We start from the raw sequence: 25,722 nt of genomic DNA on the forward strand, positions 1-25,722 counted from the left end.
GTTGTGGTCCTCGAGACCGGGGATCGAGTCCCACATCCGGCTCCCTGCATGGAGCCTGCTTCTCCCTCTGCCTGTGTCTCTGCCTCTGTGTGTGTGTGTGTGTGTGTGTGTGTCTCATGAATAAATAAATAAAATCTAAATAAATAAATAAATAAATAAATAAATATTCAAGTATAATTAGCATACAGTGTTGTATTAGTTTCAAGTGGACAGGGCATTTTTTTAGTCCAATAAATGTAATGTGTCTTTCAATAAAGGGAATAGGCATGTGTGTACTTATATATAAGAATATATTTATACATATATCTACACTTTTTATTAGCTAACTCACAGTATTTCCTCAACATTTAAATGTCAATTTGCTGTTAGAAATTACGAATAGTTACATTCATCTTATGCTGTTGGAACTGAACAACAGTATGTTTGGCTAGCCTACCTTTAGAGTATCTCATCTACTTCTGTTAAAATACTTACATTAACCATCTAGCCCCACTAATTAGTCTATAATTACAAACTTTTGACATTCATGGCAGAAAATCAATTATACAAAATATGGACATTAAGATGATGCATAACTTGAAGTGGAAGCAAGCACTGAACTTTATGATACAAGCCTAAGGTGCAAGGGCTCTTCAAGCTTAGAGAAGTTTCCCTCCTCACACACGCATATTTAAATATAGTAACATAAAAATGGAAAGATGAGAGTGCCTGGGTGACCCAGCTGTTAAACATCTGCCTTAGGCTCAAGTCATGCATGATTCCAGGGTCCTGGGATCAAGCCCCACATTGGACACCCAGCTCAACGGGGAGCCTGCTTCTACCTCTGCCCCTCTGCCTGCCGCTCTTCGTGCTCATGCTCTCTCTCCCTCAAATAAATAAAATCTTTAAAAAAATAGAAAAGGAGGGGCACCTGAGTGGCTCAGTGGTTGAGCATCTGCCCCTGGCTCAGGGCGTGATCCCGCGGTCTCGGGATCGAGTCCCACATCAGGCTCCCTGCCTGGAGCCTGCTTCTCCCTCTGCCTACGTCTCTGCCTTTCTCTCTGTGTGTCTTTCATGAATAAATAAAATCTTTAAAAAAAAAAATGGAAAGACAAAGAGAAAAGAAAGCTTAGCTAACACTTTAGATCTAATATTAGCAATAATCTTAGGAACCTTAATTCTTTGCTAACTTCTAAAACCAAGAGAAAAAAAAAATGCTTCCAAAGGCATGTAACCAGAGAAAATAAATCTGGGTATGTTGCATCTATAAAATGGTTTGATGTCTTTCATCAAGCATAGCATTTGTGAGGCTGTCCTACTGGGTGGATTAAAATGTGCATATCTCCATCTAAGCACATCAGAGAGGAGTTCCTACGCCCATCTGGTTAAGAAAAATACAGTGAGGAGAAGTAAGACTGATTCATTATACTGTTGTGGTAAACAACTTAGTCAGGAATTGTACAGAAGCCAGAATTTCAACTGATGGGGATCAGCAGAGTTACACAAAGTGCACTGCTCCGGCCTGGAAGCCTATCCCATTCTGCACTCCTCTGCTGTGTCACGGGACCACTGCTGTTGCATTCACAAGATGAACATAACAGCCTTCCCCGGGGGGCAAGGCTGAGGACACCAACAGATCTTTCATCTGTGAGACCAGTGCTTTTTCAACACACCTGAAGGCAACTGGCTGAACCAAGTGACATCCTAAAGTCACATCCAGCGGTACAGCCTGTGATACATTTCATTCAGAAAGGGGCACAAAAACTACTTTGAACATGTGAATATCTATGAAGAGGTAAACCCAGAAATCCATGTTTCAGCACTGAAATTTCAGAAAAGTTTAACTGAAGACCAAAAAACTTAGGTAGCAGTAGAAACAAGAATCCTACACACCAAAAATGTAAAGCTTACTAGGCTGAAAAACTGTATCTAAGTTCCTGGTAGGATGGAACCTACAAATCATATCCATTATCTGTCTTTTTACTCCTCACACCAGGGCCACGCATATTCCACGGTTTATAAGAGTTCACCATGACAATTTTAATTCTGTGCTTATTTTGAACTTAAATGTTTAGAACTTAAAATTATTTTATCATCGGATTCTGGAATATGTGAACAACTGCTTCTAAATCAAGTCCAGTCATGCTACTCGGTGTCCAATTTCAACTTCTTTGGTACCAAGGGGTAAAATTTCACTGGGAGTTAATGAGGAAAAAGAGAAATGGACTTAATCTATGTAAAAGATGTGTTCACAGTAAGTTAAGGCCAGAGGACATAACTTTACCCTGCAGAAGTAGAGCTTTAACAGTGCAGAACTGACTCTACATGACGTTCTGAAATACGGCACACTGAACTCGGTGTTCAGTGCCATGGTCACATTTGGGAACAATTTAAGATTGAGCAAAAAGTATCTGTAGCTTTATACTGCTATTTTACAGTTTTATTGATCATGCAGTTTTGTTGGTATTTACATTATCAATTTGTTTAGGTTGTGTTGGTGTGCAAGATGTACAGTATACCTGCCTTTCTACATATTTCAGTGACAATGTAATTAAAATAATTAAGGCAATATTGAACTTGAAAAAGTTAGCTGTTAGATTTTTACATTTTCATTTTTAAGTGGCCCAAATATTACAAAAGTTTAAGAAAACTGCAATCTTAAGGATGTTGAGGAAGAGAGAAAATCTCCACCAAAATGCATCCATCTCATATTTCTCTTTTTTTTTTTTTTAGAAGGGGGAGAGGCAGAGGGAGAGGAAGAGAAAGAATCTTAAGGAAGCTCCATGCCCAGCACAAAGCCCTACAAAGGACTTGATCTCACAACCATGAGGTCATGACCTGAGCCAAAATCAAGAGTCAGACACTCAATCGAGATATCTATCATTTAATATTTCTAAAGCAGATATCTATCTGTCATTTAATATTTCTATCCTTTTTTTTAAGATTTTATTTATTCATTCATGAAAGACAGGGAGAGAGAGAGAGAGAGGCAGAGACACAGGCAGAGGGAGGAGCAGGCTCCATGCAGGGAGCCCGACGTGGGACTCGATCCCGGGACTCCAGCAACATGCCCTGGGCCGAAGGCAGGCACTAAACCACTGAGCCACCCAGGGATCCCCATCATTTAATATTTCTAAAGCAACTGGGCCATAATGGATTAAGGGTTAGTCCTTCAAATGGCTCATCATCTGACCATGGTCAAGGAAAGGTAAAACTTTCCTTGACAGAGTTACCCTAACTTCTGGAAACCTTTGCTTAATACCTTCCTCCTTCATCCCTTAATTCATCTGACCATGGTCAAGGAAAGGTAAAACTTTCCTTGACAGAGTTACCCTAACTTCTGGAAACCTTTGCTTAATACCTTCCTCCTTCATCCCTTAATTCTCACTGTGAGTCTAAGAGGAAGACTTGACACCAGTTTTAAGCAAGTCATTGATAATGAGAATGGCTCAAAAAGATCAAAGCAAGCGAGCACCTGGGTGGCTCAGTAGGTTAAACATCTTGACTCTTGATTTCAGCTCTCAGGTCATGATCTTCAGGTCATGAGATGGAGCTCTGAGACAGACTCCATGTTCAGCAGAGTGTGTGCTAGAGATTCTTATTCTCTCTCCTTGCTCTATGCCCCCCCCCACGTGTTATCTCAAATAAATGAATCTCCCCCCCCACACACACACACACACAAAGGATTCAATGCAAGTGATGAAAGATTCAAAAGCTAGATGTTTGCCCAAGAAAGAGGTGACATTTGCAGGATGGGAGGAAGGGGAAATAGTAAAGTATGACCACTATTTCAAGATGTCTGAAGACCTGCGGTATAAAAGATAAGCCTGATGCAGCTCCAAATGGTGGCTCTAGACTATAGCAGGGAGGTTATAAGAACATAATTTTGGGTAAGATGCTGAAGACCACTACCATTCATCAAAGAGCCGCTGCATGCTAGGACTCTGCTAAGAGTTTTATACGCACATAGAGCCTTCCATCTATTGGCCTGGATCACTAAACTACTAAGAGACTGACATCAGGCTACTTCTCAAGTTCTTTCTCTCTTAGAGGCTTGATGAACACAAGTATAAACAGTAGTAAAATTCCTTTTTTCTTTTCTTGATTCGCTGCCAAGGAGGCAAACTACTGTTAGGTAAAAAGACCAAGATGATGGATAAGTGTAGTGGGGAAGAGAACATCACCACTGCCTTTAAGAAATCACTATATTGTTATTATTTAAAACTTAAAGTACTCTTAAGTTTGTAAAACATATGCAGTGAAGGAAAAGATAAATCAGTGAAAATATTTTAAAAGTTTTATTGTGAAGGGTGTCTGGAGGGCTCAGTTGGTTAAGCATCCAACTCTTAATTTCAGCTCAGGTCCTGATCTCCTGGTCATGGGATTGAGCCCCACATCCGGCTCTGCACTCAACAGGGAGTCTCTCTCTCCCTCTGCCCTTCCCCTTGCTTGCTCTCTCTCTCTAAAATAAATAAATCTTTAAAATTTTCATTGCGATTGATATATTTTGGTTGCAAATGATTATAATTTAACCAACATATAATAGATAACACCGAAGGCTATAACTGTAGATTAGTCACTTTGAGATGTTAGCAAAGGTTATAATGTATTCAAAATCATGTAAGTTGATCTCACAGCCCATTTATCCTATTCCTTCAGTTTATAAAGTAGCAGCATCTGACAAATTACAGTATGCCTAGTTTACTACTGCCTATTCTTCCTCTGCAAATTCAGCCAACTGTCCAGTCTTAACTAAGAAAGGTTTTTAAAAACACCTATAACCACCTATTCCCATGTATTAAAAGATCTAAAAATGGCACAAAAGTAAAATAAATGATCATTGTGCCCTAGGTATTTGTCGCATAGGATAAAGAAATGAATAAAACAACTGTGGTCCCAGCCCTCAATAGGTTTATAATTTTCCCTTTCCTGAGAATGTTTTATGGAGAAAGCCTCCTACAGGTTATTGAGGGTTCTAAGAACTCCATCTAAACCTGGCCAACTCCCCCCCCCCCCGGATTTTTAGTAATCTCTACACCCAACAATGGGCTCAAACTCACAACCTCGAGACCAAAAGTCACCATGCTTTACCAACTGAGCCAGCCAGGTGCCCCTAAACCTGGCTGACTCTTAAAAAGAGACATAGAGCCAGACAGAGCCAAGATCATTTCTCTTTCCCACTCCCAGAAGCGCTTCCCAAGATCACTGAACTTTAAAGGGGAAAGGGTCTTAACAATTACTTGTATTTCATTTTATAAATGAGGAAACTGAAGTCAAACAAGGAAATTCTGCAGATCTTATTTTGCCGGTGTACAGGATAATGCATTTTATTTCAAGACCCATACATAGAACATTCTAAGTTGTTGTTACAACTACAGTGACTAACGAGATACTGTAATCTTCATTTTCCAAATATAAGTGATAATAGATTTGGCTCTAGCATTGATGGAGCTCTAGAGTACTGATCTATTGTGGCCTATGAAAATTTTGGGGGAGGGGTGCCTGGGTGGCTCAGAGGTTGAGCGCCTACCTTCAGCTCAGGGAGTGATCCCAGGGTCCTGGGAAGGAGTGCCACATTGGGCTCCCCACAGGGAGCCTGTTTCTCCCATTGCCTAGGTCTCTGCCTCTCTGTGTCTGTCATGAATAAATAAAATCTTAAAAAAAAAAGAAAAAGAAAAGAAAAGAAAAGAAATCTTGAGGGTTGGAGTAGACGCCAGTTCCTCACAGGTGGTAGAATACAGAAGGTCAAAAGCCAAGGAGAAAGGCCTCAAGTTCCAGCCCCACCTCTTGCTATTGGTACAAGGGGGGCAATGTCTTTATCCTGAGGATCAGCTTTCCCATCCATAAAATGGAAAGTCAATGCAACCATATTTCACAAGATATTGCAAAGGTTCAATGAGATGAAACATGTAAAGGATTTCACACAATGAGTGGACATAAAACATCTCACATGTCCATCGATTGATGACTGGATAAAGAAAATGTGGTGTGTATATATACAACAGAATACTGCTCAGCCATAGAAAAGAATGCAATCTTGCCATTTGCAACAATGTAGATGGAGTTAGAGACTATTATGCTACATGAAATAAGTCAGAGAAAGACAAATACCATATAATTTCACTTATATGTAGAATTTAAGAAACAAAACAGATAAACATTGCGGGGAGAAAAAAGAACAGCAAACCAGAAAACAGATTCTTTAACTACAGAGAACTGAGGGTTGCTGGAGGGGCAGCAGGGAGGTGGGTGATGGAATGGGTTAAATGTATGATGGGTATTAAGACAGCACCTGTTGTGACGAGCACCTGGTGTTATCACTAAATTCTACACCTGAAACTATTATTACATTGCATGTTAACCGGAATTTAAATAGGAACTTGAAAAAAAAGTGGCCAGCCTGGGTGGCTCAGCGGTTTAGCGCCGCCTTCAACCCAGGGCCTGATCCTGGAGACCCAGGATCGAGTCCCACGTCAGACTCCATGCATGGAGCCTGCTTCTCCCCCTGCCTGTGTCTCTGCCTCTCTCTGTGTGTCTCTCATGAATAAATAAATAAAATCTTAAAAACAAAAAAAGAAAAAAAAGTAAAAGATAAAACACCTCAAAGCAGTGCTAATGCTAGGAATCCTGAATCCTTAGAGTAGTGGTTTATTTTACTGATAGAATAAAAACAGAAGTGGTGGGAGCACAGGCAGGTGAGAGTGAGAGAAGGAGACAGCCAGGCAGTACAGACCCACAGCAATTTCCCTGGCCTTCCCCATAATGAAGAAAGCAGCTTGAAACCACTACCCAAAGGGATCTAGTTTATTTTATATCATAGGACCATAAATGATCTATTTCCATAGCCTAAAACCTTATGAAATATTGATTTTTTTCTCTTAACTACCAGAGTATCACTATATCATACTCTAATTCATAAATGCTCTCCCAAGTATTCCATTTCTTCCCCCAACCCTTAATAATTTTTTATTCTTCACATGAAAACTTCTCATTACCTCTAGAAAGAGCTTATTATGTAGCTATATTAGAGCATATCTGAGTTTCCCTGTTTTAGGAAATGAGATAAAACAATAAGATTTATAGGAGCAGATAAAATGGAAGACTCATTTTCTTCATAATGATGAGTTAGCATAGCATTTTTGATGTATCTAAATATAATCCAGTTTTTCAAAGTATGCATTTTTTTCACAAACATGTTAGAACAACCTTATTCAAATTTAATTCATTTAGGGACGCCTGGGAGGCTCAATGGTTGAGGGTCTGCCTTCGGCCCAGGGCATGATCCTGGAGACCTGGGATTGAATCCCACGTCGGCTCCCTGTGTGGGGCCTGCTTCTCCCTCAGCCTGTGTCTCTGCCTGTCTCTGTGTCTCTCATGAATGAATGAATGAATGAATGAATGAACAAACAAATAAATAAATAAATCTTTAAAAAAATTTTAATTCATTTAAACCTTCCCTTGACAACCAAGGGCCTTAGAGGTGAAATCACTTTCTGGGCTATTCAATGAATTTTGTGTGTGTCCAAGATCTCTGACCTCACCATGCTCCCAGCCTGGTGCAGAAGACAGACCCGATAGACCACTAATTACAAAGATAAGTGTGATAACAGAGGTGAGGAAAAATGCTGTAAGCCAAGGAAGAGCTATCACCTTGACCCCAGGCCTGCACTCCAATATTTGTTCCTCTGGAAAGCCTTGTCCATCATCCTGCCCCCACCTCATTACCACTTCATCTACAGCACTTGAGCTAGAAACAACCTGGGTGTATATTTGTGTTCATGTTCACTATCTCTCTCCCTCTAGAATGTGAGCATCTTCAGGAAAGTAATCCTGCAATAGCACCTGAAACAACAACTATACTCTCGATCAACAACTATCAGAGATCAGTATCGCTAAGGCCTGGGAAGAGGCAATATTTGAAGTGGGTCTTGTAGAACCCAGGAGTCTGCCAGAGAAGGCTTGCACACCTAAGCTTCAATGTTAAACTGCCACATCCTATCACATGAATGCCTTTAATGTTTACTGCTTTTGACTTCTATGTGCAAATATCTTTTAACTCATGGGGTTTACGTTTCTTTCCTCACCATAACAAGTTTTGAAGAACTCAGTTTCCATTATTACCATAAAAATCTTTCAGGGGGGTAAAATCCCTACCCTATCATCTGGATTCTTACTGAGATTCATTTTTACTTAAAACTCTCTCAATAACTATATTTTGGTTTAACACCTTCAAAGAAGCTGACCTAACCAAACAGATTCAATAAACTAGGCTTACTAGGAGAACTTCGGGAACTTCAAGTGCTTGATCACTTCAGAACCTTATTTTTCTTTTTTTTTTTTTTTTGAACCTTATTTTTCTTAAATTCAAGTGAATTAAGCTAATTTTCAAGTTAATGTAATGGAATAATGGAAGTATCACTTATCAAAATAATCAAAATTCTCTCGCATTAAAAAAAATTCAATGTTTGTTGTTGACTGAGTGGCAAAAGATCAAAATAACATAAACAACATTTTACTTTGAATGAGAGAGGCAGAGTAAGGTGTCTATTAATATCTTTAACTCCTGGCAAATACTTCCTCAGAGACTTACACCCATTCCCTGCTTGGTAGTAGGACCATTTATAGCCTCATCAATTTTCTGGAAGACAGGATCTGGGTAGGGAAAGGCAGCCGTCATCATATATTCAGTAACTAACCACTGAGATAGGGGAAGGATATACACTTTGATTCTAGAAAGGATCTTAGAGAGGTAATCTGCAATCTGCAATCAACAGGAAAGGACCCCAATGCCCAGAGAACAGACATGATTTTTTCTCAAATCCAGTCAGTAGAACTCAGGTATCCCAACTCAATTTGGCATTGTTTCTACTATCCATGGGCATCTCTCTCTTCAGGACATCAAAATTTTATAAATACAGCCAAAATGTTCAGAAGAGGAGAACACTCATGAAACAAAAACCAAGACTAGAGGGGTACCCGGCAGGATCAGTCTGAGGTGCATGTGACTTGATCTCAGGGTGGTGAGTTCCAGCCCCACGTTGGGTGTACAGATTACTTAAATAAAACTAAACAAACACTTAAGGAATTCTGACGCTTAGTCCCAGACATGAGAACTTAACACATCCTCTGTACGTTCTCAGTTGTCTACCAGAGATGGTCTAAGTTTGGCTGTCTCATGGTTTCAGGCAGCTGAAACTGATTTTCTCAGTACTAACTTGACATTCTAGGTCCCCATCCAGTTTTTCCCCCCCATCAGTTTTAAAGAATAAACAATATTACAGGGATGCAGAGGACCAACTTGGTGAAATTAATCCAGCAAGGGAAAGTAAATCAAAAGGCTGAAGATACCCGCTGGCTTAGCAAAGTACAAGAGAAGTGCCAGTCAACACCTGAACACTGTTTTTAGTCTCCAGAGACTTTCAAGGTCAATGGCAAAAGAAAAAATCTGGGCCATGCAAATTTCTTTTGTCATCTGAGTTCAATGAGATTGGGGCTCTGAACGTTCTTGCCCAGCTGTCTTGAGTCATCACTTTCTATTCTTCACTAAAAACATTTTAGAAAAACATTTTAGGAAAACAGTATCTCCTAAACGACAAATTTCATGGGAAGGAAGAGGCAGAGGAGAGAATAGAACACAATGTAAAAAATACTATCAGAGAATCTTTATTAAAAATGAGCCAAAATGGCCAGGGGCACCTGGCTCAGTTAGAAGACCATACAACTCTTGATCTCTGGGTCATGAGTTTGAGCCCCCCATTGGGTACAGAGATTACTAAAGTAATAATATAAAATTAATTTTTTTTTTAAATTTTAATGAACTAAGATGAATTAGTCAATTTTGACAATATGGGCAATACTCATATGGTCTATACCCATTTTTACTGATGTAAATAATAACTTTACAGGTAGCTATTTAGGTCTTCTACATGATAAACCAGAACATTTGAGCACACAATTTTACTAAAAGCTGAAATTATTTAAATTCTCAAATGATTGATATTAAGCATTGATGGTTTTTCTTTTCTTGAAAACTGTCTTGCAACAGGGTATTCCACTCATTTTGTTGGAAATTCAAAACCCAGACAAAGATCCATTGTCAGGGAGAATGTCACTCTGACAAAAGAAGGGCACAAGTTTTCTTCTTTTGCAGTAATTAAAACAAGCAGACAATTGGCTAGATGAGGGAAACATTGCTGTCATGCAAATATTTGTGTTATATCATTATTTATCATATGGTAGGACAATTTGGACTCTACACATACGTATGGTTCTCCATCTTCCAAAAATCAGTGAACAAACAATTGAATGGAAGTTTGTCAGCTTTCAAGTTATAGTTGAAACTATACAGTTTGAGAACTAGACTCAGTGAACCATTCAACACCAGGGCAATGACAAATTCAATGTACAACATATGCTCTCATTAATTAATATGCATAATGGTCATCTTGACCACCCCCCATAATGATATTCCTTTTTGGAGTACATTAATTTCATGTAGCAAATACCCTGTTAAAATTACTTGAGAGGAGCACCTAAGTGGCTCAATGGTTGAGCCTATGTCTTTGGCTCAGGTTGTGATCCTGGGGTCCTGGGATCAAGTCCTGCATCAGGCTCTCTGCAGGGAAGCCTGCTTCTCCCTCTACCCATGTCTCTGCCTCTCTGTGTGTGTCTCTCATGAGTAAATAAATAAAATCGTTAGAAAAAATTGAGACAAGGATATTAAAATCTGCATCTGTCTTCAGACGACACTATGCACAGCATCCCAAGGGAATATGAGTAATAAGTACTTAAGCAATAGTCATTGCCTTGATTTTTCCAGAGGGCTCCTAATCTAGCTTGGGTCAGTCAGAAAATGTTATTCGGTTTTGAAATACCTAGGCAAGTGTTGCTTTTAAGTATTTAATATGATAAAGAAGGTGATAGAATCCTTTTAATCCTTTATTTACACTCCTCTGGTTGTCATCATCTCCTCAGGAAGCCTTTAAAACCAAAACACACCAAGTGACCAAGAGAATGCGTGCAGTCAAGAATACATACCCACAAACTGAAGAGACTACTTAATTTTGGCTGGGTCCTCATCTAGCCAAGACAGGGAACACCTCTGGTAACAATGACTAAGTAGAGAGAAACTCAACTACCTTCAGGACTCCTCAGTGGGGCTATAGCAATTCATCAGAGGTGAACCGGAGCTGGAAGGGCACAGCCTGCAGGTACGATGTAACAAGCCATGATGCTTGTGTCCTCATGTATAAAATGGGCATAATACCTTCAAATCATAATATAAGAATTTGATAACAGAAAAATAGTTGGTTCGGGGCACCTGGGTGGCTCAGTTGGTTGAGCATCCAACTCTTTGTTTCAGCTTGGGTCATGATCTCAGGATGGTGAGACTGAGCCCTGCGCCGGGCTCCTCACTCAGCAAGGAGTCTGCTTCAAGATTTCTCTCCATCTGCCTCCCCCTCCACTTTCTCTCCCCCCGACTCAAATAAATAAACCTTTTAAAAAGAAAGTAAAATAGTTGACTCAAAGTTCGGTTTCCTTTCCCTGTCCCATCAATATTGCTATGACTACATGGAATGTGCCATTTGCATTAAGAAAGATGCATGGAAGCAAACTTTATGCAAACATGCAGTCAGCATATGCTTGGGCTCTGGCTCATTTTTAGGCGCTGTCTGGACCTGGGAATGAATTCTATACTACTAGTAAGGCCTTTTCACCCTGAAAGGAAAGAAGAATAAATACGGTATTACAGGAATTCAAGGATGACCCAATATGCAGCCAAGCAGTCCCTCTGAGTGACGCATGGTTGACATTCTAGGATTACTAATTTATAATAGGCCCCAACTACTCATTCCAGCAGCCTCTACCATTGTAACTAGCTACTTCCAGGAGGGTGGGAGGCAGGAGAGACTGTCGTTGATTTACCTCATTACCAACCAAAAGTGGAAAACCCTTTAGCACAGTGATTCTCAATCTTGGCTGCACATAGGATCACCTGGGGGAGCTTTTAAAGCTCCAACTGCCCAGATCACACCCCAAACATCTGAATATGTGGAAGCTGAATGCAAGCGCCCGTAATTTTTTTTTTTTTGAAGTCCCCAGTGACCCAAGGTACAGCAAAGGTTGAGAACCCCTGTCTAGCATCCCGCCTCCTGACCTCATGTAACTTCTGCCGCAAGCCCGACTAGGAAAGCCAACCTCGAGCATTTCGCAACCACAACTTCTAAGTAGAGCCGGTGCGACAGGGTCCCGAGGGCTGGAGCATCACCGATGCGCGCGCCGAGGTCCACACAGAGGGCCGCGCAGAAAGCTCACCAGCGAGAGGGTTGCCCAGATCCGCATCTGAAAGCCACCTTTTCAAACAGTTTGCACTAAAAACAAGCCAAAATCCCAGGCTCACCAATCTTAAGAGATGTCACAGAAGCCTGCTGGGACTGGGATTTTTTTTTCTCCCCGTTTTAAAGACAAATCTCTTGGGAAAAGAGAGTCTATGGGGGAGCGCACACACACACACTCACACACACACTCTCACACACACTCACACACACACACTCACACACACACACACACACTCACACACACACACTCACACACACACACACACACGCGCGCCCCAGCGCGTAAGGCCCCCGCGCAGCGCAGGCGGGCGCCCGGGCCGTGGCCACTGCACCTGCCGAGGCGCCGGGCCGCACCTGCCGGCGGGCCCTCCCCGCCTACCTTCCAGCAGCTCGTCCAGGCTGGTGACCTTGCGGCTGCCGTCGATGGTGTAGATGGTGCGGACGCCCTGCGGCAGGTTCACGTTGTCCGACAGGGAGCGGGTGAGCTCCATGAGCAGCGCGTCGAAGGACCGGAAGCGGTCGCCCGAGATGGCGAAGAGCAGGCCCTTGAAGTAGCGGTCCCCGTTGCGGTAGAAGCGCGCCTTCTTGGCCTTCTTCTCGGAGCTCAGCGCCTGCAGGGTGCGCGTGCGGTAGAAGCTGCAGTGGGCGCTGTGCGCCGGGCTGGGGATGAGCCCGTTCCCCCTGGGGCCCGAGCCGCCGCTGCCCCCCGAGGAGCCGGGCGCCCCTCGCCGCGACCCGGGCCGCGGCCTTTTGTCCCGCTCCTCGAAGTGCTCCAGCTCGATGCTCCTGGCGCTCGCCATCGCCGCTGCGCCCGGGCCGCCCCGGAGCCCGCCGCAGCCCGAGCCTCCGCGGGGCCTGCTCCGAGGCGGGAGCGGCCCGGGGACGCCCGCCCGCCCGCGCGGGGCCTGCGGGCGCCGGGACACCTGGCGGGGCACCTGGCCCGGCACCTGGCCGCTCCCGCAGGTGGGGCCGCCGACCAGCCGGACGGCCCGCGCCCCGCTCAGGCGCCGCCGCCGCGTCCCGCCGCCCCGCGCATTGTCCGGCCTCGCCCGCTCGCTCGCGCCCGCCCCGGCGCCCCCCGCCCCCCGCCCCGCCCCCGCGCCCCAGCCACGCCCCGAGCCCGCGCGCGGAGCCGGCCCGCAGCCGCCGAGCGGGGCCCGCGGGCGCACACAAAGCTCGGCGCCCGCCGCGGCTCCCGGGAGGCCGGGGAGGAAGGAAGAGGAGGGGGAGGAGCCGGGAGCGTGGGAGAGGCGCCGCGGGCCCGCGGGGAGCAGGCCCGGTCCTCGCGGGGAGCCGCCCCCCCGCCCCCGCCCCCGCCCCCGCGAGCATCCGCGCGCGGCCCCGGAGCCCGGCCGGGGGGGGCGCGGGGACCGACTCCCCGGGGCAGCGCCCGCCCCCGCCCCCCCCCCCGCGAGCATCCGCGCGCGGCCCCGGAGCCCGGCCGGCGGGGGGGGGAGGGGGGGGCGCGGGGACCGACTCCCCGGGGCAGCGCCCGCCCCCGCCCCCCCCCCCCCCCGGAGCAATCCGCGCGCGGGCCCGGGAGCCCGGTCCGGCAGGTGGGGGGGAGGGGGGGGCGCGGGTACCGACTCCCCGGGGCAAGCGCCCCGCCCCCGCCCCCCCCCCCCCGCGAGCAATCCGCGCGCGGCCCCCGGAGCCCGGCCGCCGGGGGGGGGGGAGGGGGGGGCGCTGGGGACCGACTCCCCGGGGCAGCGCCCGCCCCCGCCCGGGAGCCCGCGAGCCCGCGCCGCGCAGCCCCAACTACAAAGGAAGGAGATTCAAGGGCAGAGATCGCGTCCCCGGCTCGCCTCCGAGGGCGGCCAAACGGGGGCAGAAATGCAACCCATGACGCGGGATTTGGGCACGAGATTCATTCATTTTTTTTTTTTTTTAAAGGAAATGTGAAGCTTTATTTTAAAATCCTTTGATAAAGCAGTTTCCCTTGCAGGCTTGCTGACACGGGATGTCGAGTTAAGTCTGTATGAATAAATGATCCGAAATTGCGGGGTTTGGAGGGATTTATTTGATCGACAAATATCTGATAAGAGCAGGTCGTGCGACGGGCAGTGGCGCGGCCGCGGGGACGCGCGGGGTAAGGTACCTGCCCTCCCCCGCTACACTCCAGCGCATCCAGTGCTGCTGTCAGCGAACATCTGGAAGCACCCATCACACTGGAAAATCGTAATTTACTAGTGTTTGGCCAACAGCAAAAGAAACATTGTTTCCTAAAGGCTTACGAGAAACATTAGACACTTGCATGTTGCCATCGGAGAAAGATGAAGCTAAAAGAGGTTTGGTCCTCATCTAACAGGTGGGTAAGCTACCCGGAAACCTTATTTATCCAGCACCTGGTTCTTTGAGTGGCCCTAGACAACAAATCCAAATCAACCTGGTGCGTAGGGAGACATGGGTACTTCTCTTGGAATGAACCGAGTCCTGGAAGACCTTAGAGAAGGCCGAGGTGTATGCGCAGGTGTGCTCCAGAAGAATCCTGCTCAGGCACCACGTAGCCCCAGGGCAGTCTCAAGGACACACCTGGGCGTAGCTGACTTTCTAGAACCAGGCCTGGAGCAGGCCAGGAAGTCAGCTGATCCGAGGTTACAGCTGATCTTTTCCCCTTGTAGTTTTCAAGGGGAAAAATTCTATGATATTATTAGGTCCGAGACCATGATAGACCTCAAGTCAGACCAATTAAATCAGAATTTCTGGAGATAGGCTTCTCCAACAGTGTGCCTTTTCTTTCTAAGATTTATCTATTTATTGTAGAGAGAGAGAAAAAAAAAATCTCAAGCAGACACTCCCTGCTGAGCATGAGCCCCACCCACCCCTCAGGGCTCCATCTAACAACCCGACAACTTGACCTGAGCTGAAACCAGCAGCGGGACACCCAATCAACTGAGCCACCCAGGTGCCCCAACCAACAGTATTTTTCAAAAGTGCTCTTTTTTTTTTTTAATTTTATTTATTTATGATAGTCACACGCAGAGAGAGAGGCAGAGACACAGGCAGAGGGAGAAGCAGGCTCCATGCAGCGGGCGCCCGACGTGGGATTCGATCCCGGGTCTGCAGGATCGCGCCCTGGGCCAAAGGCAGGCGCCAAACCGCTGCGCCACCCAGGGATCCCCCAAAAGTGCTCTTAATGTATATAGAGCCACGGCTTCCAACCACAGGCAGTGACATTGAGAATCAGATCAGTGTTTCTTCTCAAACTGATGTACTTACATAGTAGGGGAATCTCATAAAATGTAGCTTCTGATTCAATGGTTCTGGAGTAGAATTTGAAATGCCACATTTCTAACAATCTCCCAGGTAATGCCAAGGCTGATGGTCTCCATAGAGTATTTTGAGAAAAAAAGAAGTAACCGGCAAATTCCTTGAGATAAAGGCCTCATTAAGTACAAGTAATTGCAGAGCCTATCAACTCTGTAAATGGTTTAACATGGGTGTGTTCATTTGTTTTGCTATTACTATTTCTTGGGGGGGGGGAACACTTTTTTTCATTCATTGTTGTAGTAACAAATTATCCCAAACCTAGTGATTTACAGCAATATATATGGATTAGCAGTTTCTGTGAGTCAGAAATCTAGGAGCAGCTTCCCTTGAGTTTTCATTAGGTAGCAATCAAGACGTTGATTGGGGCTGCAGTTATCTGAAGCTCTGATTGGCACCAGAAGACCCGTTTCTTACAGGGCTCATTCATATTGTTGGCAGGAGCCCTTTAGATCCTCACCAGGAATGCTTCTCTATAGGGTCACTTGAGTGTTGGAACAACACGTCAGCTGCTTTCTCTAGAGTAAGCATTCATGAGAGAACAAGGTAGAAACCATTATGTCATTCCCATACTATCCTGTAAGTTACACAGCTCAGCCCTGTTCAGTGTGGGACACTGGGGGTATGACTACCAGGAGTCAGGGATTATTGGGGTCATGAAGACTTCAATCACTCAAGCTTTAGGACCCTGATATATACACATTCTCACTCAAAGATTTCTGACACCTTCTTAAATCGTGAACGCAATGAATATGCCAGTATTATAACATTATTCCCTAACATTAAATCCCTAAATAAAGATTACTATTTCTCAACAAGGGTGAGGGCAGAAGAAAAAGAATTTCCAAAGCTGTTACTTAGTTAAAATTATGCCCTTGCATTAATTTGTTTAAAGAATTTTATTCCTAACCCTCATATAAGAATTAAGATGTGATCACTTTTCATAAGATATATATTTAATGTATATGGTGCATATCAGGACCCCATTTGCCAAAATTTGGATATTTATTGTGGTGGGAAAAAATTTCGGCATTACAATCCTAATGCAAACAAAACTGAGAGTTCTAGGTAAGCAACAATTAATTGGGGTTGCCTCATAGTAGAACCAAAGCAAATTCTCTTTTAAGCTATTGCAGAATCTGCAGAGTAGGATATTTCAACTGGTATTTCCCTTGTTGAGATACCCCTTTTTTGTAACCATGAAACACTATCTGATATGCTAATCAAGGGTCATTACAGAGATGATCTAATTCTCTTTGACGGTTGTGAGGCCTACCAATTCAGTCGGCCAGGACCTGAATTGAAAGGGCTTCATTCGGAGGGACTGGCCTGGCCTCTTCACCACCTGGAAGTTGGCCTTGACCTTAGCTCTCTGTTGGTGGTAGATTCTCCGTATCCTTTACTCGGCCCTCTTAATCTAACACTTGTCTGAATAAAAACTTTTGGACAGAGTACTTTTTTTTTTTTTTTTTTTGGTGCAGAATGCTTTAAAAATGGCTTCATTTCTATGCTACAGAGAACTTAAGAATTTCAATCCAAAACCTTTTCTCCGTTTTTTTATATGATTACAAAGGACCCCTTTCAGCTCTTGATGTATAATAATTTTAAATCACCAAGTATCCAGTGAACGTGAACATATTCTTGATGATATCCAAGAGAAGTCTTTTAAAAACCATTTGGGGCAGAAAATTTCAACTAGGCATGAAGGGAAGGTAATTGTTTTTGTTCTCTACACTTCTCCTTAGATCACAATTTCAGAATTTTGGAACTGCCTTTTCACCAAATGGTAACTCCCCGCCCCCCCCCCTCCCTCCCCCCTTCCTGGACCAAGAAATACAATGCAAATTTTTATTTAGCATTATTTGTTTAAATGAGATTTCATTACATAACTTCTTTGTGGAGCTTTATATAAGAAAATTTGCCTTGAATATTTGCTGATTTTGCTTCGGGCTCCTTTACTTTTCCAATGCATTGGCTAGTCTTCATTTCTGGCCAGAAGCTTCTGCTCTTAGAGGCAGTTTTCCAGCTCCATTATTTATTACGGTAAAGATGCTTACAAACCTTTTAGACTGCACTGTGCTGAGACTTTCTGCTGTCTCATGTTTTCATTCCTTTTTACTAATGCCAAACATTTCTCCCAGAAACAAAAATGATGAAACAACTATTTTCAGTGAAAGGGCCTGGTGACTATGGACTAGAGTTTTTGAAACTGAGCAATATTTTTTATTTCATAATCTTTAATGTCGATAAATTCTGGTGATTTTCATCAAGCTTTAACAGGAAAGGGCATAAAGCAAAGCAGGTCAGAAAGAGACTCTCTTCCCCTTACTCCATAACCCAAACCTAGACTGGAAAAAAGATTCAGATGAACTTCTCTTATTTGTTGTTTCACCTTGGGAGCTTTGCTGTCCTTTACAGTCATGATTCTTACAGCACTTTACAAATATATTAATGACTTCTTTGCAAATATATGTGAAGGAATGATTAAAACTACCTTTTCAGGTTCAGAAAATTCACACTTATTGGTTAACGATGTAGGAAAAAATGTTAGGGTTTGCAGCCAATGGCCAAGAAAGAATTCTTATATTTGCAAGGTGCAAAGAAATGTGGTTTTATTAAAGCTCAGGGACAGGACTGGTGGGCAGAAAGAGCCACACAGAGGTCATCACATACTCTCAAGTTGGGAGGGGGTTAGGGAATAGCATAAGTCTCTAAGGAATTTTGGAAGGGAGGTTTCCAGGACCCTGAGGGGGCTGGCTATTGTTGGGAAAAGGTCATTTATTACCCTCTAATAAAACCTTAGTCATGACACCCTTCAGATGTATATCATGGGCCACATGCTTGGAGGATGATTGCCAACATGTATCTCGGGGAGTTTAGAGATAAAGGAAGTTTCTAAAGGAATTTTTATATGTTAAAGTAGACTTATAGGATCCTGGGGATCGAGCTAAGACTGCCTTTTGCCCTTAGCAACTTGAGGCAACCAAGTCCCTAAAGGAATGTCACTCTGCCTGTTTCAAGGACTTGTCAATGGGCTGTAGGTCATAAGGAAATTTAATAATTTTTCTTCTGCCTTTCTCTCCCACATCAGTTAAGTCTTTCAAAAATTCCAAGTTTAATTTTTTTTGTTAAGATTATTTATTCGAGGACAGCCCAGGTGGCTCAGCAGTTTAGTGCCGCCTAAAGCCCAGGGCCTGATCCTGGAGACCTGGGATCAAATCCCACGTCAGGCTCCCTGCATGGAGCCTGCTTTCCCCTCGGCCTGTGTCTCTGCCTCTCTCTCTGTGTCTCTCATGAATAAATAAATTAAAAATCTTAAAAAAAAAAAAAAAGATTATTTATTTGAGAGAGAGCAGGTAGGCACATGTATGTGTGCTCATAGGGTATGGGGGGAAGGGTAGAGGGGGAGGGAGAGAGAGTTTTAAGCAGACACCCCACTGAGCATGGAATCCAAAGTGGAGGTCTATCTCACAACCCTGAGATCACAACCTGAGCTGAAACCAAGAGTCTGACCCTTAACTGAGTGTGTGATCCAGGCAACCTCCAAGTTTAATTTTTTATGGAAATCAAGTGAACTGAAGAAAAACTCAAATATGCATGCTTTAAACATATATAGCACACAAATCCCCCCCCCCTTTTTTTTTTCCTGTGAGAAACTGTAGTTTAATAATTCTCCCTGTTGGTACATTTCACTTCCACAAAGTGTGTGGGACAAAGACTGTCACTTTTTATGTAAATTCTATCCATCCAAAATTGTACTCAGTTATTTTGTCATTCACTAGTTCACCTGCAATAGTTGTTAAAATGAAAACAAAAACAGTTTAATGATACAGCAACTTTCTTCTTAGAAATGTGAACTTTTTTCTTTTAAAACTTCCTAAGAAGCAAATCCAGGCAGGTAGTATCCCTAAAGTGTCCCTACCTTCCCGATAAGGGAGTCGAGGAACAGGCAGTGATTTTCAACAATTATTTTAATAATATCAAAAGTGAGACTATGGAAAAGTACCACAGTACTCTCATTTTATTTCTATAGGGTCAAATTTCCCAAACCTAATATAAAATTTACTCTTTGAATCTAGGCTTTTTGCTCCATTTAAAATTCAAATGATTTTAGCGGCTTCCTCTTCTCAGTAGCACATTCCATGTTTATACAAGTACTGAATGTGACAAACTGTGTTCGTGTCATTGTGTATGTGAGATTAAAATAATGATGTTCGTGAGTACTTAAAGCGTAATAAAGCTTTTGTGATGATTAATCAGTAGTTATGACCTAGTTAAAGAAGCAGATTATAGATGAGGAAATAAGAAAGATTAAGCAGCAGAGATAGAAATTGACTCCAGGGTATTCTAACTCTAGAAAATGTTCCTCTCAAGCTTTCAAAATTCATTAATCATAAAGAAGTCTATCCCTCTAGGAAGTTATAATTAAAAATTAATGATTTTTATACCTAGAGTAGGTTTATAATGCAAAGTAGCTAGTTATTTTAGGATGAATATTCTGTATCCCATATTTGAACTCTTCAAGTGTAAAAACAATATATTTATTTTATATATGTTAATAATGATAGTATGCATACTTGGTCAGTCCCCTTTAATAAATCTGTACTCATTTGGCTACATATTTAGGATCAAAGATATAGTATTCCTTGGTATTTCTCAGAGATCTATTTGAAATAATGGATATTGACCATGCTTTATTGTTTTTTGTTTTTTAAAAAGATTTTACTTATTCATTCATGAGAGACACAGAGAGAGAGGCAGAGACATAGGCAGAGGGTGAAGCAGGCTCCCCACGGGAAGCCCGATGTGGGACTTGATCCCGGGATCCTGGGATCACAACCTGAGCCAAAAGCAGACCTTCATCCACTGGGCCACCCAGGTGCCCCTGCTTTATCATTTATATAAAAGATCAGAAAGGGGGCACCTGGGTGCCTTAGTCAGTTAAGCATCTACTTACAGCTCAGGTTATGATCCGGGGTGGAGCCCCATTAAGCACCCCTTAGTGGGGAACTTGCGTTCTCTCTCTCTCCCTCTCCCCCTCCCCCTCCCCCTTCTCTCTCTTGCTCACTCTCTATCTCAAGTAAATAAAATCTTTTTAAAAAAAGATTAGATACATATGTGGGTATATATGTGTGAATAGGATTATATATCTTAACTGATGTTTGGTTTTCATAGTTGCTAGTATTATAAAATTAATTTACTTCAGTACTGAATTAGTACAATTAGTTACTGTTACAATTACTACAATAATAATAATATTTTTCTTCCTATAACTCCTCCTTCTAGTGATAAGCCCCTGAATTCCTGAGGTCTAACCTGGTTCTAAAGCTTAGTTCAATGTCTTCATGAAGAAGAATCTATCAAATTACTCAGCCCTACAGGGGTCTCTGTCCCAGCTGCCATTGCTGTCAGCACCCTACACTGTCTCCTACCTTCTCATGATCCACTCATGCACTGCAACTCTGGGCCCAGCAACAGTTTCTGAAAACATAGAGAAGAACAAATAAAGAAAGAAAAATTTGCTCCCTTGAAACAGTCTTGGTGCTAACTTGGCAGATAGATCTGTTTCCAGGTGACATTGTTTTCACCAAGACATAGGATGATAGACTAAACCTGAGTAGATAACTACAAATAGGTAGAAAATGGGGTTTGTTGAAGTAATTACAAATAATTTTCTTTTAAGTTCTTACTTGTTAAGAAGGACTCTCTTAATCTCTTCAGATTTCTCAGATTCCTTTAATAGATTTGGCAAGGCCTGAATATGTCAATGATCGACATTGTAACATGATGGAAATCCTGCAAACCACTATAAATTGCCCAATTGTTTCTCTTGGAATGGTTCTGAAGTTACCTACCTCATATCATGTAGTTTGCCAATTTGTCACATAATTTGGTGGAAGGAAAACTTTTTTTGAGAGAGCAAGAGAGTGAGCGGAAGTGTGTGGGGCTGGAGGTGGGGATGAGGATATAATTGGGAGGGAGGAGGGAGAGGAAGAGAGAGAAAATCTTAAGCAGGCTCCATGCACAGCTCAAAACCCAATGTGTGTCTTGATCCTACAACCCTGAGATCATGACTTGAGCCAAAATCAAGAGTTGGACGCTTAACAGCCTGAGCCACCCAGGCATCCCAGTTTGGTGGGAAATTCTAAAAGTAACAGAATGTTTAGGGAAAGGCAGCAGGAAAGTGAAATATGGTGGCCCCTATGTATCTCTATGCACAGCTACTTTGTTCATTTTTATAAAGGTACAACTGACATATAACGTTAGGGTACACAATTGCTTTATATTTTAATTAATCTTAATTCAAACAATGTGTCAAGTTTTTGATTTTGGACTTGTTTGAATGAGTGGAAAACAATAATTTTTTTAAATTATTATTACTGGTTTGATCAGACTTTCCCTGAAAAAAAAAAAAAAAAAGACTCTCCCTGGAGCAAAAGTTTTACCCCAATGTTGCTTTTGTAAAAGGTGGTATATAAACTTAATTGCTGGGGGTACCTGGCTGGCCCAGTTGGTGGAACGTGTGATTCTTGATCTCAAGGTCATGAATTTGAGCCCCACATTAGGTGTAGAGGTTACTTGGAAATAAAATCTTAAAAAAAAGAGACAAAAATAAATTTATTTGCTAAAGTTAAAGACCTCCACCAAGAGACTGTAGTCAATCCCCAGATTCCTTTCAGTCTATGCACCATTGTCAAGACTTTCAGAAGCAATAAATTTATCCACATCCAATATCAGAAAAATCTATTACAAAAATTGAAAAAAGTCCTAAAAAGTTCCCAATAAGGCTGCCGCTGATAAAATACTGCTTTATTTGGAGCAAATGAGTGATTTTTTTTAAAAACCTCTGAATTAGATCATAGACTAAATTGTTTCAGCCAGCTCTGAAATTATTTTTTCATGTTTTAGTAATAATTCTCTTTGGTAGATCCAAAACAATCCCTAAGTTTTGTCATAAAAAAAAAAAAAACCTCAAACTGACAGAAAAGGTACAAATTCAGTACAAAGCATTTATTTTCTGACTCATTTGAAAATAAGTTCCCAACATGTCTTATCATCCCTAAATATTTATCATATATATTTTTTTAATAAAAACATCTTCCTACACAGCATGACACAGGTATCAAAGTCAGAGAATTAACATTGATAAATTGCTATTTCTAATTTTCAGAACCTATTCACATTTTGCCAGATCTCCTGATAATATCCTTTTAAGTAAAAGAATCCAGTTTAGAACCATTCCATGTGCTTTGCTCTTTAGTCTCCTCTGGCCTTCAGCATTTCCTCAGTCTTTTCTAGATTTTCGTGATCTTTGTATTTTAAAGATTATAGGCTAGTTATTTTGTACAGTCCCCCACCTTGGGGTTTTTCTGATTTTTCCTCAGGACTAGATTTAAATTCTGTGGTTTTGGAAGGCATATCAGAGAAGTGGTGCTGTGCTCTTATAGCATCATTTCAGATAGGGCTCAATTTCAATTTGTCTCATCATCCATGATATGCCCTTTGTCTGATTTAAGTGGTACCTGCCAGTCTTCTTCACTGGAAATTTATTCTTCTTTCCTTTGTAATTAATAAGTCTTTTGTAAGAAGGCATTTTGAAACTTACATAAATATCTTATTCTTCCTTGAACCTTCAATTTATTCTTTTTTTTTTTTTTTTTTTTTGTCAGTTTGGAGTCATGGTGTCCTGTTTTATTCAATTACTATCATTATTTATTTTAAGGCTCAGATTATCCCCAATTTGGCCAATGCATTCAAGCTAACTACTATTCTATGTCCTTTTGTTGTCCCCATCATTTTTGAGCACTTCCTTTCAGTTATATGTTCTGAACTCATGTGGTACTTTCCTCTGCCCTAGTCCTGGAATCGGTCATTTTTCTTCCTTTTAGTGGAGAATGATATTTAGGGGACAATATTTGGGTAATGCGCGTTTTCATTGCTATGGGTTTCAGCTGCTCCTGGGCCTCTCAGTGGACAGATCTAGGGACTATATATATATATATACATACACACCTGTACCTTGATGACCTTCAGTTCTCACCACAACCCTTTCCCCCACACAGATATCTTCCTCACCCCACTCAGACCCTAGTACCCTTTGCTAGGCCACCTCCTGCATGTGTGTTCTCCTCCTCCTCCTTGGACTTGGATACCCCACACCAGAGAGCCTTCCTACATGATGCTCCTCACCCTGCTTTGGCTCTGACCTTCTTCACAGGCCATTCCTCCTCTGTGTTGCCCTTCTTGCTCCACTCAAGCTCTAATATAGAGCACCTGGGCTACCACTGCTGCCTCCTTACTTGAATGTCTTCCTCACCCATCTTGGGGTCTGACCCTGCTTTGGTGCATCAGAGCTACTACCCCTTTAGCCCCACCTAATTGCTTTAGTTCTGATTTGTTTGGTAAGAGAAAAAGGAAAAGGAAGACCTCAATATTTTTTCTTGAAGTTTAATTTACTCTCTCTGAGTCCTCTACATACAATCAATAGACCTCTGATGAGCTGTTGTTCTTAGTCACCCAGCATCTCTTCCCCTTGTTTTGGTGGCATGCCCTGATTTTTTACTCATGAAATACTCTCTTCCACTCTCAGTACATGTGTTTTACTTTTTATTTTATTTATTTTATTTTTAATTTTTTTAATTTTTTATTTTTAGTGCATGTGTTTTAGGCAAGACTGACTTCACCCCTTGCTTCAGGGATGGGCATATGACTCAATTCTGCTCAATTGACCACATGTTCTTGGCTCTAGTGGTTAGCATTACATTTTACTCTGTTGCTTAAACCAACCAACCAAACAAACAAACAAACAAACAAAAATCATATATTCATCCATGATTCCTTTTTCTCATATCCCACCTCCAATTAATAATTGTCCTCTTTCAAAACATATACCAGATAAACCATTTCTGCCACATATGGAGGTACCCTATCCCAAGTCATTTTCACCTCTCTGATCTCCTACCTCCAATCTGTCCTACTATAGATTAATCATCTTTTGCACGGTAGCTAAAATGAGTCTTTTAAAACTTTAAGAAAGATGATGTCACTTTTTTGCTCAACAGGCACCATAGGCTTCCTCTTATACTCAGAACAATATGTGATGTCCTTCTGCTATTGCCAACCAGGGCTTGCATCAGGACCTATGTCACCTGAGGAATTGATAAAACTATGGATGCCTATGCCCACCCTAAGGGATTCTGATTTAATTGACCTGATGTGGGGGGCCTGGATATGGGTTTCTTCTAGAAAGCTCCTCGGTGATTCTAACATGCAGCCAGAGCTAAGAACCACTGCCTACAGGATCTGGCCCTGGCTACCCGTCACACCTCATGTATTACTGTTATTAGCACTCACTCCAGCCATCTGGGCTGTTCCTTAAGCATGCCAAACCCAGGGGCTTTGCCTCACTGGATACAATAACTTCTGACACTAGCTGCTCAGAGTTAAGCAGAACTTCACAAGTTAAGGGCATAGTCCTTCATAAGACTGCCCTCACTGCAGGCAGCAGCAAGATCAGGAATGCCCAGGCTAACTACTGCTGACCAACTGGCCACAAATTCAGTGGTCATACTATGCCTTCAGGTTTGATAATTCACTAGAACAACTCACAGAACTCAGACAAATCCTTATGAGTACAATTTATTATAGTAAAATAAACAAACAAATCGGGTCCAACCAAAAGAAGAGAGGGTGGGATCTGGGAGGGTCTCAAATGCAAAGCTTCTGTGTCCTCTCCTTGCATAATCCAGATGCATTAACTGCTCAGTACATGGTGGGTAACTATACCCATAGAATGTTTCTAACTAGGGATGCTCACTCAAGCTTCTTGTCTTGGGTTTTTACTGGGATCTCATTATGTAGGTATGATTGATGGACTCGTTAGCCATGTGATTAAACTCAATCTCCAGACTCCCTCCTCTCTGTGGTAATCAGGCAGATATCCATCCCATGGCTGAAATTCATAATCCTCTAATCACATGGTTGGTCTGTTTGGCATGGCCAGCCCCAATCCTGAGTCATCTCTTTGGCATAAACTCTCTAGGGGCTCAGCGGGAGTCACCTTATTAGCATAAACTAACAGGGTCCACTGTGAATAACAAAAATATTCTTATTACTCAGGAAATTCCAAGGACTTAGA

The 25,722-nt window shown here is 42.6% G+C and overlaps 1 protein-coding gene across 6 annotated transcripts in view; it reads right to left on the reverse strand.

Annotated features, from left to right (window-relative positions):
* The window catches only part of DCLK2 (doublecortin like kinase 2), a 149,409-nt gene extending 136,045 nt beyond the window's left edge, over nucleotides 1–13,364 (reverse strand). For 3 of the 6 annotated variants that reach the window (XR_005985301.1, XM_041738862.1, XM_041738864.1), the window contains exon 1: nucleotides 12,697–13,361. Coding sequence is in view for 5 of the 6 variants with exons in the window: in XM_041738862.1 (XP_041594796.1) it covers nucleotides 12,697–13,117 (421 nt within the window). In the remaining variant the exon portion in view is untranslated. Of the gene's footprint in view, nucleotides 1–12,696 lie in introns of all 6 variants that reach the window. The other 3 variants (XM_041738861.1, XM_041738860.1, XM_041738863.1) reach the window with 3 other exon arrangements.
* Nucleotides 13,365–25,722: the final 12,358 nt, after the last annotated feature.

The sequence above is a fragment of the Vulpes lagopus genome, chromosome 23 (assembly GCF_018345385.1).
Source record: "Vulpes lagopus strain Blue_001 chromosome 23, ASM1834538v1, whole genome shotgun sequence".
NCBI classification, from domain to species: Eukaryota; Metazoa; Chordata; class Mammalia; order Carnivora; family Canidae; genus Vulpes; species Vulpes lagopus.